This window comes from Canis lupus, chromosome 18, assembly GCF_048164855.1.
Source record: "Canis lupus baileyi chromosome 18, mCanLup2.hap1, whole genome shotgun sequence".
Classification (NCBI taxonomy): Eukaryota; Metazoa; Chordata; class Mammalia; order Carnivora; family Canidae; genus Canis; species Canis lupus.
The window spans coordinates 24,220-40,400 of NC_132855.1; the positions used below are offsets into that span (position 1 = coordinate 24,220).

A 16,181-nucleotide genomic window follows, 5' to 3' on the forward strand; every position below is an offset into this window, starting at 1 on the left:
TTGCATACTTTTCCTTCCCTTTACCCACCAAAACCTCTGTAGCCACTACCACTTAATCTCTTAATTAAGTGTGAAGGTACTCTATTCTATAGTATCTGTTTTCCCTGAATAGATGAACACCATTACATTTTAAGTTGATATTGATCCATCTTTCCTAAATAAAGTAGGTTTTTAAAATGTTTAGGGACCTGGTAAAATGGGAAATTCTTGAGTACAATTGTCGTTCTTTTGCATACCTCTTTGGAATTACTTGTTCGTAGCTAGATAGAGTTGGAAGGGAACTTGACTCCAGATTTCTTAGTTTCATATCCAGAGTTCATTCCTCATACCTTGTTACTTATATATATTTCCACACTTTTTCTTAGTGTTAACTTTATATTTAGCTTCAGAAAAATTGTTGTCTTGAATTACTGTTTATTTTATTTTATTTTATTTTTATATTGTTTAATTTTAAAGGCATAAGATTCATGGTGTGTAGGAGTTACCACTACATTGTTGGTAACAAAGCCAAAGTGGAGCAGCAAGAAAGTGGTTACATCTAGAACCAGCTTAGTTGGCTGATTAACTGACTGCTACTTCTCTCTCTTGTCCATAAGTTTTGAAATTGTTCATCCATAGGGTGGTGAATATGGGGCCATCTTTTAACAATAATAACAGCAGCTTGTTTGGCTGATGAAATGTAGCTTTTGAATCCAGTGGAGTAGTTTACCCTTGTGTGGTGTATCCATACAAGAGAAGAATGAGAAGGAAGGAGAAGAAATTAATTAAGCCCTATTATACCTAACTGAAGCTGTTATCCCTCGTTTTCACTATTCACTATAAATTTGGTCTCCATTTGTTTGTTTTTTAAAGTAACCTCTGTACCCAACATGGGGCTCAAACTCACAATCCCGAGATCAAGAATCACATGCTGTACTGACTGAGCCAGCCTGTGAGCTCCGTTTTTTGGTATTTCTGTGATTGCCGGATAGTAGTTTATAACAAATACTTAGGGATTAGAATAAAGTTGTCTTAGTCCTGTACTTTCTGAGGCTCACAAATTCATACACCTCCCTTTCCCAAAGCTTAGGAAGTCACTGTTATGAAAATGTTAAAATATATTAACCATAGAATTTTGAATCCATAAAACAACTAGAATAGCCTTCTGATGACTTAACATCTATGAAAGTGTTTTCTTTGTTGATAGCTAGGAAAGTAAATTTTAACAATCTCAAAGAACCTTAGCATCAACAGTGCCTGGTTAAATTTCATTCTGAGATTATTGATAAAAGTCTCATTTAGCTTTATGAAGATTGTTATGTGTCAGGCCTCTAGAAATATATAAAACTTTTTCAGCCTACAGTTTGTACTCTGCCCTCCATCTTACTTATTGATCTTCTCCATTAAAACTTAAAGTCAGTAGATGTAAAAGAAGAAAGTTTACCCCATTATATTAAACTTTTGAAAAGTTTTATTATTAATATGTAAGTGTCTTGAATTGCTATTTTATAGAATGGCTAGTGAGCCACGTAATGCCTATTTTTGTGAAAATTAGATTAGTGTGTAGTTATTCTAAATATTTGTAATTAAGAGTGTTTTTTCTGTTTCTCATTTTAGTAACTGTAGACATAAATCAATTATGGAAAGAAGAATGGATTTAGAGATCTTTTACTTTGAAAATTTCTCTATTGGATTTTCTTTTTTTTTTTTTTTTAAAGATTGTATTTATTTATTCATGAGAGAGAGAGAGAGAGAGAGAGACAGGCAGAGGGAGAAGCAGGCTCCCTGCAGGGAGCCTGATGTGGGACTCGATCCCAGGACCCCAGGATCATACCCCAGGCTGAAGGCAGGCACTAAACCACTGAGCCACCCAGGAATCCCCCTCTATTGGATTTTCTTAACTTGATGAGTATGCACTGATTTACTGATGCATGCTATCAATATGTAACCAAAGTGTGCACATCATAAGTTCAGGGACACCTTGTAGGTCTCAGGGTCTCCTGTTCCAGTACTCAGTACACAAAAATGCTTGATTTTCTGAGCTGTTCCCGTATTTATATCTGAGTAATATAATACTAGATGCCAATACCAGATTAGTACCAATTAATACCAAATATTGGGAATCTTTAAAAGCAGTTTAGTTTTCCTATTTCTTGTGCTATTCTGACTGAAGAGTTAATTCTAAATGTGCACTGATGCCCATTGCAGAGAATGGAAAAAGGATCTGAACTTTAAGCTGGAGTTGGGGTGCAGGTGTTGACCCCTGATGCTAATTATTGAGATTCTGGATTAATCTGCAAAATAAAATCTGAATGTCATTTCCCGTAGATATTAAAATGTAACTCTTATCATGGAAGTGCAGTGGGGGAACACGGCAGGGGCAATCTGCCTTCAGTATTATTAAAAATTGTCCCATAATTCTCTGTTTATGGACTGTAGGTTGCTGACCCTTGCTTTTGACTATGATTCTTTTCTCTTTTTATCTACAGTAAAAGTTGTACTTTTTCCTATGGGCCAGGAAATTATAATGCCTTTTAAAATAGACACCATTGTAAAATACCTCAAGGATCATTTTTCATACCAATTACTTATTCCATCCGATACACTGCAGATAAGATATGCAGGTAAGTTTGGAAGCTAACAAAACCTACCAAGACTTCTTTAGCTTTACCATGTAAATAATCAAAATCTTTGATTTGTTAAAATATATTGTTATCTTCTGTTGGAACATTATATTGTGATTCTGCATTCATTTGACACATTTTTATTGAGGCTATATATATATATATATATATATATTTAAATATTTTATTTATTTATTTATGAGAGACAGAGAGAGAAGCAGAGACACAGGCAGAGGGAGAAGCAGGCTCCATGCAGGGCCTGACATGGGACTCATTCCCGGGACCCCGGGGTCACGCCCTGGGCTGAAGGCAGTGCCAAACCACTGAACCACCCGGGCTGCCCCCTATTGAGTATATATTTGTTCTAAATACTTAGCTAAGAACTGAAGATGTAAAGAAACATGAAACAAAATCTTTGTTCTCAAATTGTTTATAGACTAGTCAGAAAGACAATGTGTGCAATAGTTAACACATAATGTGTAAATGTTTTTTAATGGAGATAAGCACAAAACACTCTGAGAACAGAGAGGAAGGAAAGTGGGAGATTCTAAAAAGCTTCATTTAATAAAAGTGATAATACTTGTGCTTAGTCCCAAAGGGGTGAGAAAATCTGGGACTTTGGGGAAGTGATAAGTTTAGAGTGGCTAGAAGTAGATTCTCTGTGAGGAGTGGGAGGCAATGAGGTTGAGAGAAGTAGATGAGGAATGAGAATAAGAAGAGGACTAAAAATGGTTTATCTGTCAGACTTTATACACTAAGGCCAATTCACAATCCTATGATGTTCAAGTTTATTTATATTTTGTGGGCAATACTGAGTAACCCACTTTATTGTAGCCTTATGTCATGAGAGGACTTGGTCTTTGTAACTGTGATAGAGGGAGTGAGAACAACATGGCTAAATAAATGTTTCTGTAGAATATGTCTGCACAGAGGCTAATATTTTAGTTTAAAAAGTTTTGCTCTTAACTTATAAAATGCCACATACAAAAAAGGTTTCCATGGAGATAAGAATACTTTTTTTGTGGGAAAATCCTAAACACTAAAAAGAGGGTAAGCCTTACCTATTAAATTCCTCATCAAATCAAAGAAAACAATAAGTTCGATTTCAAAATTATTTTTAAACTATTATAATGAATGTGCTATAAATTAAGATGCTCATGCATTCAAACAACTGACTATTAAAGCTTGGATAGGGAAATAACACGAAAATTTAAATAATTACTAGTAATAACAATCACGATGGTTAATTTATTAAGACTTACCATGTGCTAGTCCATCTACAAGATATTTTGCGTCATTATCACATTATCATTCAGTCCACACAATAACCCTTTGAGGTAGGTATTTTATTAACTTTTTTTTGGAGGAAGGAAACTAAAGCTTGAGAAAGTTGTACAAATTCACGCAGCTAATGAGTGACAGGATCTGAACTTAAATATAGGTATGACTCCAAAAAGGATATTTGAAACTGCTTGGCATTAACTATAAGATGAAGTTCCAAATTGGAGAAGAAAGAGCACTTTGAGAATGGAGTAACTAGCCAGTGGTATCTGAGACTGTTCTTTGTACTTTATGACCTTAATTCGCTGTATTTTAAGTGGCGGCATCTCCACTGGGTACCGGGCTTACGTGAGCCACGACAGTAAAAGAGCGGATTCTGTGTCAGCTTCCCTCTAACATAGGTGCTTTCTTCTCGTCCGTGAATTGGAGTTCGAATTTGGTGGGACTAAGCCTACTACACAAACCAGAGGAGTGAAGAGGGCTCTGGGCGTCTGTATTAGTTTCCCGTGGCTGTTGTAAAAATTAACCACAAGTTTAGTAACACGTGATTCCTCTTAGAGTCCCGAGTGCCGGCAATTATAGACCAGTTTCACTCAAATGAAGCCAACCTGTGGGCAGGGCTGTTCCTCCTCTGGAGGTCCTGGGGAGAATCTGCTCCTTGTCTTCTCCAGCTTCTAGAGTTGTACACCTTGCATGGCCCCTTCCCCCATCTGTAAAGCAAGCAGCAGAGCATCTTCAAATCTCTCTCTGCTTCTGGTTTATCATCTTCTCCTCTGTAGTCAAATCTCCCTTCCATCCTATCTAAGGGCATTTGGAATAAGTTCTGGGGATTAGGACATGGATATATTCTGGAGCCATGATTCAGCCTATCACAAAGTCCATATAATATTCATGTTAATTTTTTAAGTTAAGAATTTGGGATGTGAAATTGAAACTCAAGGAACTTTGTGCTTTCTTAAACATAGCTAAAGTAGGCTGTGGTATCTGATATTATTTCTAAGAAGGAGGGTAACAAAACCTTTGCTATGTTTAAATTCTTAATTGTAATTTAGGAAGACCATGCATTGGAAGAGTCATATAGATTCTATCAAAACAGCAGCCATTAACATTATGCATAGTTTTTATTCCTTAAAATAGAGAAGTAAAATTTGGGTCAATTTATAGAATAAACCAATAAAAGGAGATAGAACTAAAAAAATACGAAAAATAACATAAAAATAGAGTAATGTACACTTTTTCCAGCACAGACCTGAGGCTTAACCTCACTTTTTCATGAATTTCTTTATATGAGTTTCTGACTATAGGAACAGAAGGGGAAAGATGCAACTCTGAGTTTATGCTTTTCTGTACTGGAGAGAGGAATGGGTATGAAAATAATCAAATTTTCCCTGATAAAGATATGTCCTGTGTTTACATATAACACACTGATTTTTTAGAAAGTCAATGTCTAGAATATGATTTTGCTCATAGAATATGGTTGTTTTTTTTTTTAAATAGTTACGGAGTTTCAGGGTTATTATGTATTTGTATTTCTGATGAGAAATCCTATGAGAGTTGTAGCTTTACTTGTAATGCTGAATTCTTGCATCTTAACTTTTCCCATTGTGGAGTTTTCTGTACTAACATTACAGCAAGGAATGAACATCATCAATATTCTATTCAGTACTTAAACTATATGTGTTTATTATATAATCATCTTTGACATTTTCCATCCCCTTGAAATTAGTATGTGTAGTTATTTCTTTGCCATACTTCTACGAATGCTTCTTCTTCTAATTTCATGTCATTTTTAGGAAGGATTCTTAAAAATAATGAGACTCTACTGCAATATGGAGTTAAGCCACAGGATATTGTACAGGTGGAAATCTTTTCTACAGATCCAGATCTATTTCCAATCAAAAGAATACATGGATTAACTGATGCCTCTCAAATCATAACTGTCAAAGTACAAACTGGTTAGTTATTTGATGTCTTTTAGATAAAGTATTTTAGAGTCCCTTTGTAGGTGAACTTTCATTCAATCTTGGTTTTACCTCCTTAGGCATTGCTCAGTACCAGGAGGTACCTGTTGAGATTATTAAATCTGACTTTCACAAACCATTTCTTGGTGGATTCAGACATAAAATAACAGGAATAGAATATCATAATGCTGGAACACAAACTGTACCTAAAAAGATTCCTGAAAAAGACAATGTATTTTGTAGAGATACCCAGGTAATATTTTTATTTTTCTATGTAGGTTTTTCAAACTGCAAATCAACAAATGTTCTGTGTACCTCTCTAAAATGGAAATTTTCCCCATTTGCAATGATTTGGATGGTGCTAGAGCATATTAGCTAAGCAAAATAAGCCAGTCAGAGAAAGACAAATACCATTCATTCTTTTTAAAAAAAATTTATTTATTTATTCAGAGAGAGAGAGAGGCAGAGACACAGGAGGAGGGAGAAGCAGGCTCCCTGCAGGAAGCCCGACGTGGGACTCGGGATTGGGGTCTCCAGGATCACACCCCAGGCTGCAGGCGGCTAAACCACTGCGCCACCGGGGCTGCCCAATACCATTCATCTTATGTAGATTTCATTCCTATGTAGAATTTAAGAAACAAAAAAAAGAGAGAGACAGAGAAAGAGGCAAATAAAAAAAACAGACTTAACTATAAAGAACAAATTGACAGTTTGGGAAGGGAGTGAAGGGAATAGGTAAGTAGGTGATTGAGATTACGGAGTACACTTGTCATGATGAGCACCGGGTCATGTATAAAAGTGTTCATTCACTATATTGTACACCTGAAACTAATATTATACTGTATGTTAAATAACTGGAATTCAGATAAAAACTTAAAAAATAAATTAAAATCTTCCAAGGAATTATATGGTAATTCATATAATAACAGAAAATTAAGAACACAGGAAAATGTGCTCTTTACTCACTGATATGTCTATATTGTGGATATTTAAATAAATGTTTATGTTTTTATTTTAGACAGTTTTTCTGAGAAAAAAGCTCCAACAAACTACAAATACAACATCCACACAGATGACTAAAATTGGTGTGTATGTATCAAATATGACTGATAAACTGGTGACACCAGGAAAATATTTTTCAGCAGCAGAATACCATGCTCAAAGATTACAGGCGGTAAGAGAATGTTTATTATGAGTAAATACTAAAAATGAAATAAATAAGCCAGTTGTTCTATGCGTGTCTACTTGTGTTTTCTTAAGCCACACCAGCTTATAAAACAACCCACATGAGTGTTCTTAAAGAAAAAATTATTCATAACACATGTTAAAGATGATAAGGAAGACTTTATTTAAGAGGGGCTAGTACAGTGGAGTTTTGTGGAAGGGAAGAGAGATTGGGTTCAACTCTAAATATAAGGAAAAGTGGGAATTTATAGCCAAGGGGTAGGGTAGGGGTCAATGGTGGAAAATTACTAAAACATCAGGAGTAAGGGGAGAGTAAAGCATTCTAACAGGGTTTTTCACTGAGTGATTAGGCATCATCTGGGGGGGATATGTTTTAAGATGAGGAACCTGATCAAATGAGGGAGGGATTCTCCTTAAGCTTGACTTAGCAGGACTTGGGGAAAATCGAACAATGCGGAGATAATCACAGAAGCCAAGAGTTGAAGCCTAATTGAGAAACTGCTCAGAGGAGCTTAATCAGAGTTTGGTCAAGAAGAGAGTCTTTATCAGTGTGAGTTCTGTTTCACTGGTATTAAAGGCAGGTTTTATCTCCATTTTCCCCTCAGTAAAAGGAACCAGAACGCTAAATGCTCCTAGTCCTTTCCTTATGCTTGCAGAGCCCCAGGGATTTGTGTGTTACCTCTGGCCATTATTAGCTTCATCTTCTCTTTACCTTGGCCTTAATCCTTCATATAGTAGAGTCACCTACGGAGCTTTCCAGAGTAATTGAGAGCAACAGGATACTAAAGTCTGCTTTCTTTGATATATATTAATATATAGCTCCTCCAACTCCTTTATGTTATTGTTTGCATGGTCTTTTTCTATCCTTTTACTTTCAACCTATTTTGAGTCTTAATCTAGAATGTATGTTTTATAGACAGCGTATAATTGGATCTTATCTTTTTATGCAGTCTAATAATCTCTACTTTGTGATTGGAATGTCTAATACATTTATTTTAATGTTATTGATAAGATTGGATGGTATCAAACACTTGCTACTTGTTTTCTCTATGTCAGATGTCTCTCTCATCCTCTTTTTCCTTTACTGTCTTCTTTTATGTTACATAGGTATTTTCTAATGTACCATTTTATTTCTTTTGTTTTTATTCCATTTAAAACTTTTATTTTCAACGTAATATATACTTTTTTAAAAAGTATACAATTTAATGATTTATTTTTAATTAATTAATTAATTTATTTACTATAGAAACAGTTACACAACATTTTAGAACATTGTCATCATCCCAGAAAAAATTCCTGGACCCACTAGCAGTCAGTCTCTATTTCCATCCAATGTTTTCTGCCTTGGGAGACCACTAATCCACTTTCTGCCTCTATCAGTTTAACTATTCTGGATATTTCATATACGTGGAATCATACAATATGTAGTTTTTTGTGATTGGCTTTTAAAAATATATATTTTGGGGGATCTCTGGGTGGCTCAGTGGTTTAGCGCCTGCCTTTGGCCCAGGGCGTGATCCTGGAGTCCCGGGATCGAGTCCCATGTCGGGCTCCCGGCATGGAGCCTGCCTCTCCCTCTCCCTCTGCCTGTGCCTCTGCCTCTCTCTATGTCTATCATAAATAAATAAAAATTTTTAAAAAATAATAAATAAAAATAAAAATAAATATTTTTAAACATAGCATAATGTTTTCAAGACTCATCCGTCTTGTGACATGTATTAATACTTCATTCTATTATATTGCAGAATAATATTCCATTGAATATACTCAATTAGGTATAGTATCCATGCCAATGTATATACTGTATTTTGTCTGTTTATGGGCTGATGGACATTTTAATGTGGACATATGTTTTCATTTCTCTTGGGATGTAATTGCTAGATCATATGGTAAGTATAGGTTTAACCATTTTGAAGAACTACCAGACTGTTTTCCAGAGCAGCTGCACCATTTTATGTCCCAGGAGCAGTATATGAGGATTCCAGTATCTTCACATCCTCATCAATACTTGTTATTTCTGTTTTTCATTATAGCTCTCCTAGTGAGTGTGAAGTGTTGTCTCATTGTGGTTTTGATTTCTATACCCTGATGGCTAATGATATTGAATATCTTTTCATGTGCTTAATAGCAACATTTACATTGGTGCAGACATTTTTGATTATGATGACTTGGGGGAGGTGCTACTGTACTTTAATGAGTAGAGGACAAGGATGCTGCCAAACATCCCGTAAGCATAAAAACTCCAGCCCCACTGCAACAGATGATTATCTGGTCCAAAGTATCAACAGTGTCATTGCTGAAATCTGCTTTAGAGAGTCTGTCTCTAGCACAGAAGGTAGCCATTGATGTCTCCACTCAATTTTTTTTTTTTTTTGGTGGTGGTTTTCCTATTTGTAAGTCTGGCTTCCTAAGGGTTGTCCCTGGTTTAGCATAGCATAATGGTTAGGTAGTGACTGATCAGAGGCTGTGTTCAAGTCCCTTGATCTAGTAAAGCTTCCACTTTTGCTAATGGACTCATGTGTGGATTGGAGGATGCATTCAAAGTTCAGACAAGTTGAGTTTCTGTTCATCTTGGCTTTTACTTTCTGCTGGGTTTTCTTGTATTTGTTCTGCACAAGGCCTCACGGTTAGCCTGGGATATTGAAGGGGGGGCCTTTTCTGCTCGCTCCTAGTATGTGTTTACCCTGTACCTGTGTTCCGCCTTCAGGCTACCAGGCATGCTGGGGAGGTTATGGTGGCTCACTACGGCTGTCTCACTTTCCTGATCTCCCTGATTAATTTCTGGCCACTCACCTGGCTGTTGCTTGCTCTGGAAGACCGTTGCAGCTGAGTTGCTGGCCATTTTTTTGTTGTTGTTGTTTCTTTTGTTTCTTTTTGTTTTTTTTTGCATTGAGTTTACTGTTGTTTGTGACATTGCTCAGGGAATATGGAGTTTTTTCCTTGCCTCACTTTAAATCAATTTAGTGGCCTGAAAGTAGACACAGATGAAGCCAGGGATTAGGGGAAGGAGGCTATGAGAGCAGCCCTAAGTTGAAATGCCACAGACTGTCAGTGTTCCTACTTGAAGTTTAGTAATTTTTTTTCAATAAACATTTATTTGATGTGTGGCTTTGGTCAATTTCCAGAATCCTGAAATGGCTATTTTTTAAATACAATTTTGTCCAGTTTTATCATTCTGGGCAGAGTATTTGCTGAGACTTTGACTTTTCTGATCTGGTAGTCCTGTCCCCAGGCCCAGATAGAATTTTCAAGGACTTATTTTGACAGGACATGATAGGATTTTTACAATTGGAATAAGATTTACAGGCATTCCCTGTCCATTTCGTGTGTGGTGCTTGGAAAGTCAGCTGAACACCGCAGCTAGTGCAGGTGTTAAGGGTCTGGAGGAGGTAGGCTGGGCTGGTACTTTGGAGGTCAAGGAGCCCAAGAACACGAAGGCTTCCCTCCATGCCCCAGTTCATTTGTTATGAGATCACGCATATAACAACTACCGTACTTTCACCACCTGCAAGATCACTCTTAGCAGCCCTGTGCTTTGACTTGATTGTGTCCTGAGGAACCTGCCTCTGTGAGGAAGCCAGAGAAACCACAACCCATACAACAGGACTCATTAACTTGAAGGAGGGGAAACCAACCAGGACAATTTGCTTGGCTTTTATTAAGGGTGAAGTTGAAACAGAAATTTGATAAAAAGTAATGCTCTCATATTATTGGACTGGCTGGCGTATTTCCTCTCATTTTCCCACATGTATAGAGCACAATTGAGAGCATGCCATGTGTCAAATTGTGTGTCTTGAATTCTTTACTGAATAGCTTCTGGATTGGGTTAAGCTTAAAGAATACCTACTTAGTTTCTTCCTACCCGAAGGTGCTCAACTGAATTGCGTAGTTTTAACACTTGGCAGTTGAAATGGAAAAGACCATTTATTAGTGAAGAAAGAAATAGTGCTGACTAGCAATCCTCCTTCTTCCATGCTGGGTGTTTCTGGCTGATTCAGACTCAGTGTTAAGGGTCCTCTTGGATTATGACTCAGCTTTGCTGGGTCTCTAGCTCAGGGCATCATTTGAACAGAAGCAGCCCTTGATGATGACAAAGACTCAAGCCTTTTAGGCTAGTGCAACACAAATACAAGTGTATGAAAAGTTACAGAATCTGTGCCAGACTATGTCAATGCAGTGCTTCTCTCATTGAAAAGTTTTCCTGTGAGAAAAAAAGTAACCAGATTAAATAATGTGCTTCATTTTCATTGTGGTGCAGGGTTCCTGAGGACAGTTGTATCCTGTTAAAAAGGTAAGAAGCAGTCTACGGGCCAGCAGTAGAATCGTAGGCCATTTATGAGTACCACTGTGAGAATTTAGTTTTTTAAAAAGATTTTATTTATTTGAGAGACAGCACGAGCAGAAGAACAGGAGGAGAGGGAGAAGCAGACTCCCCGCCAAGCAGGGAGCCCAACATGGGGCTCCATCTAAAGATCCCAGGATCAGGACCTGAGCAGAAGGCAGATGCTTAGCTGACTGAGCGAGCCACCCAGGCACCCCACCACTATGAGACTTTTAGACAGATTCCTCCCCACTCGATGTCTCTCTAGTGGTGATGGCTGTTAAATCAGAAGATGTCCATTGCTCTTTTACTACTTTCTTTTTGAGACTCTGAAGAAGCATCTGATTATTAGGGCCAAAGTTTGACTAATATTCAAGATACTAAAATTCTTTGAATTACTGTCTTTCCAACTCAAAATTGTCCAGTACACCATATATTTCATGTTATTTATTTTTTTTCAAAATTAAACAATTTTTATTGAGCTATAATTGATACATAACAGTATTTTTTTTTTCAGGAATACAATTTGATATTTGTAGTACATGTGAAATGATCATCACAGTAAATCTAGTTACCATCTGTTCCCATACAAGGTTAACTTTTAGGATTTATTCTCATGACAACTTACAGGCATGCTTCATAATATTATTAACTATAGTCACCATGCTGCACGTTACATACCCAACACTTATTTATTTTATAACTGGAAGTTTTTACCTCATTCATTTCACCTGTGCCCTAACCTTCTTCCCCTCCGGCAACCACCATTCTGTTCTTGACATCTATGATTTTTGTTTGCTCATTTGCTTTGTTTTTAGATTGCACATATTAACTGAAATCATATGGTATTTGTCTTTGACTTATTTTACTTATCAAAATTCCCTATAAGGTCCATCTATATTTTTATAAATGGCAAGATTTCATTCTTTATTATGGCTGAGTAGTATTCCATTGTGTGTATAGATATATTTCTAGATGTATAGATGTATATCTCACATCCTTTTTATCCATTCATCCACCAATAGACACTTAGGTTGTTTCCATAGTTTGGCTATTCTAAATAATGTTGCAGTGAACATAGGGGTTCATGTATCTTTTTGAATTAGTGTTTCTTTCTTTCTTTTTCTTTTTTTTTTTTTTTTGGCTAAATACCCAGAGGTGGGGTTGCTGGGTCAAATGGTAGTTTTGAAAAACAAAAACAAAAACAAAAACAAAACAAATGGTAGTTTTGTTTTTAATTTTTTGAGAAACCTCTATACTGTTTTCCATTGTGACTGTACCAATTTACATTCTCACTACAGGGCACAAGGGTTCCCTTTCCTCCACATTCTCGTCAACACTTGTTATTTCTTATCTTCTTGATAATAGCCATTCTAACAGGTGTGAGGTGATATCTTACTGTAGTTTTGATTTGCATTTTCTAGATGATGAGTGATGTTCAGCATCTTGTCATGTGTCTGTTGGCCATCTATATGCATCTGGGGAAATGTCTATTTGAATCCTCTGTCCATTTTTAAATTAGATTGTTTTCTTGCTTTTGAGTTTTAGGAGTTGTTTATATATTTTGGATATTAACTGCTTCTCAGATATATGATTGCAAATATTTTCTCCCATTCAGGAGGTTGTCTTTTCATTTTGTTGATGGTTTCCTTTGCTGTGCAGAAGCTTTTTATTTTTTTTTATTTCTTATTTTTTTTATTTTTATTTTTATTTTTTGCAGAAGCTTTTTAGTTTGATATAGTCCCACTTGTTTATTTTTGGTTTTGTTACCTTTGCATTTAGAGTCAGATTAAAAAAAAAATCATTGCCAAGACTGATGTCAAGTAGCTTACCACCTATGTTTCCTCCTAGGAGTTTTGTTTGTTTTGGGTCTTACATTCAAGTCTTTAATCCATTTTGAGTTAATTTGTGTGTGTGGTATGAGATAATACCTAGTTTCATTCTTTTGCATTTCAGTTTTCCCCATTATATATTCTTGCCTTCTCTGTCATAAATTAATTGACCATATATGTATGGGTTTATTTCTGGTTCTCTATTCTGTCCATTGATCTATATGTCTGTTTTTATGCCAATAGCATACTGTTTTGATTACTCTAGATTTGTAATGTAGTTTGAAATCAGGGAGCATGGTACCTCCAGCTTTGTCCCTTTGGTAACAAAGTTAAGAGGGATGTGGAATGTCTCTTTGAAATTTAGCATGTTGGTTGTAAATCAAGGCTGCTTTTCTCTATCAACGTGACATACGTCCCCCTTGCAAGAATGGTATGTTTCATTCTTAGTTATCTAATTTGAAATAACAAAGTTTCTGGTAGATTATGATTTTAGAGAACTAGATTTCTCAGTAAGTAAGAAAATAGTAGTGACTCCAAGGAGGGGATTGTCAGGATATTTTATAGCTGCAGAATGTCCTTGAAAGAAATATTGTTTCCCATTAACTTCATAACTGACTTTATTAGGGCCTGTTATTCCATCCTGATAGGTTTTTATGTTCTCAGTCCAAACTAATTTTTGCTTTTTTACCGTACAGGGTTTGGATGGTGGCTCTGTGATGTCATATAATTTTTTAATAAGGAAGTAGGGAAAATGGATTAGGTGAGGAGGTGGAAATCTCTACAACACTTTCCAAACTCCAATACAATGATTTTAGAGGAATAAAAAAATATACAGGAACAAAGAATACATGAGAAAAGAGAAGAGTAAATGCCAGTCTATTATTTTAAAGTTGTAAAGAAGACAAGAGAAATGTTAGCTTGATTTACTTAAACTGAGGAAGCGGAAATCTAAATGCCTGCCAAGGGGGATGGCATCAGGAACCAAATAGATTTGCCCCATGGAATCCTGGAACATGAATAGGAGGTTCAGAGGGGGTTGAAGTGGGATGTGAGGTGTAAACAGAGTGATTGATTAAAAGCCAGTATAAGGAGTAAATTTCCATTTAATAAGTTCTTCTTTTGCTCACTGATCCCTTTCTACTTGTATTATATTTATTTTATTCTTGGGCTTTTTATAAACATTTTATTTATTCAGAGGGACAGAAGAAGAGAGAGAGAGAGAGACAGCATGAGTGGAGGGAGGGGCACAGGGAGAGGGAGAGAGAGAATCTTAAGCAGACTCTGTGTGGAGCACTGAGCCCAATGCAAGGTTTGATCCCAGGATCCCGAGATCACAACCTGAGTGGAAATCAAGAGTTGGTTGCTCAACCAGCTGTGCCACCCAGGCACCCCTCTTGAGCTTCTTGATTTCAGTACTTAGTACTTACTTTAAATCTTTTTTGTTTTAACAAGGTTGTATTATGTATGACTATTGATATTTTTGTACTCATTCCTACCATCTCATTTTGGTTTTTATTTGTTCTTCATATCTTGTTTATTTATTCTTTTACTAACCTTTCTTTATCTTTGTTAGTTTGACTAAACTTTTTCTTTCTTTTTTTGTTCTTTCATAATCCAGAAGCAGGTACTATATTTCTCTTTTTCTAATGGTGCCTCATAAAAAGTTTTAAATTTTTTTTATTTCCTAATTTTTTTAATACCTAAAGCATATTTATTCAGGTTCTGTCTTTTCCATGAATAAATCAAGGACTTTAGCAGGCTTTTCTGTTTTTCATTTCTTTGTCCTCCTCCCTCATTCCTCCTATCCAGTGATGATCTGCAATTACAATTATATATATATAATTTGCTATATACTTATCATTTTCTACATAATTATAACTGCTTACTGTTATATGTGTTTATATTGATATATATGTTTTTTTTACAAATAAGATATATTTAGCTTGATAACTCTCTTGGAAATTTTTGCTCAATCTTTAAATTTTTCCCTTTTAACTTTTTTAATAAAGATTTTATTTATTTATTCATGAGAGACAGAGAGAGGCAGAGACACAGGCCGAGGGAGAAGCAGGCTCCACGGAAGGAGCCTGATGCAGGACTCGATCCCTGATTCCGGAATCAGGCCCTGAGCCAAAGGCAGATGCTCAACTGCTGAGCCACCCAGGCATCCCTTAACTTATTTTTCTTGCTAGAATACATTGTCTAATAATTCTTTTAGAGATTATGCATGGGAGATAAACTATCTTAGTCCTGTTGAATCAACCTCATTCTTGAAGTTTAATTTGAGTGTGTGTAGACAGATTTAAACTTATTTTCAAAATTATTTTTCTTTATAACTTTGAAGCTCTATTTGTTTAAAAGTCTGATGCCAATTTCTCATTTCTTTGTTTTCTCTTTCTGGAAGCTTTTAGGATTTTTACTTTACCCTTAGTAATCTTATTGTGATATGCTTGGGATTTGTTCATGAACCCTTTCTGAGTGCTCATGTCTTTCTTTAGTTTGAGGACATGCTCTTTTATTATATTTTGAATAATTTCTCTAACCATTTTTCTTCATTCTGTTTAGAAATTATATCAGACATATTTTGGAATGTCTGCATTTATCTTCCATGTCTCTTAATTTTCTTTCATTCATTCTCATTTTTATGACTTTTTACTCTTCATTCTAAAAGACTTTCTCACCTAAGTTTCTTGCTTACTAATTTCCTCTTAGGCTCTGCACATTCATGCAGGTCATTTTATAGTCAACTACTTGCTGTCCACCAATATCTATTCTTCTCGTTGTGATAAAGCTTTAGCTGGACACCTGGCTGCCCCATTGCAGACTATGTTTCAAAATCTCTTTCGTATATTGGTAATGCCAAATAACTAAGGCCTGAAAATGAAATGTAAAGGGAAATGATGTATGCCACTTTTTAAAGTCACTGGGTTGCAATTCTTTTGTCTTTTTTCTCCCTGTCTACTTTTCAGAAGATGATGAGAAATAGATCAGCCACTAG

The 16,181-nt window shown here is 35.9% G+C and overlaps 1 protein-coding gene across 6 annotated transcripts in view; it reads left to right on the forward strand.

The window, feature by feature from the left end:
• IQUB (IQ motif and ubiquitin domain containing) overlaps positions 1-16,181 on the forward strand; it is a 50,670-nt gene that overhangs the window by 5,433 nt on the left and 29,056 nt on the right. For all 6 annotated transcript variants that reach the window (XM_072783276.1, XM_072783273.1, XM_072783278.1 and 3 more), the window contains 4 exons: positions 2,469-2,603; positions 5,678-5,839; positions 5,926-6,098; positions 6,864-7,019. In XM_072783276.1, coding sequence (XP_072639377.1) covers positions 2,469-2,603; positions 5,678-5,839; positions 5,926-6,098; positions 6,864-7,019 — 626 coding nt within the window. The remainder of the gene's footprint in view (positions 1-2,468; positions 2,604-5,677; positions 5,840-5,925; positions 6,099-6,863; positions 7,020-16,181) is intronic.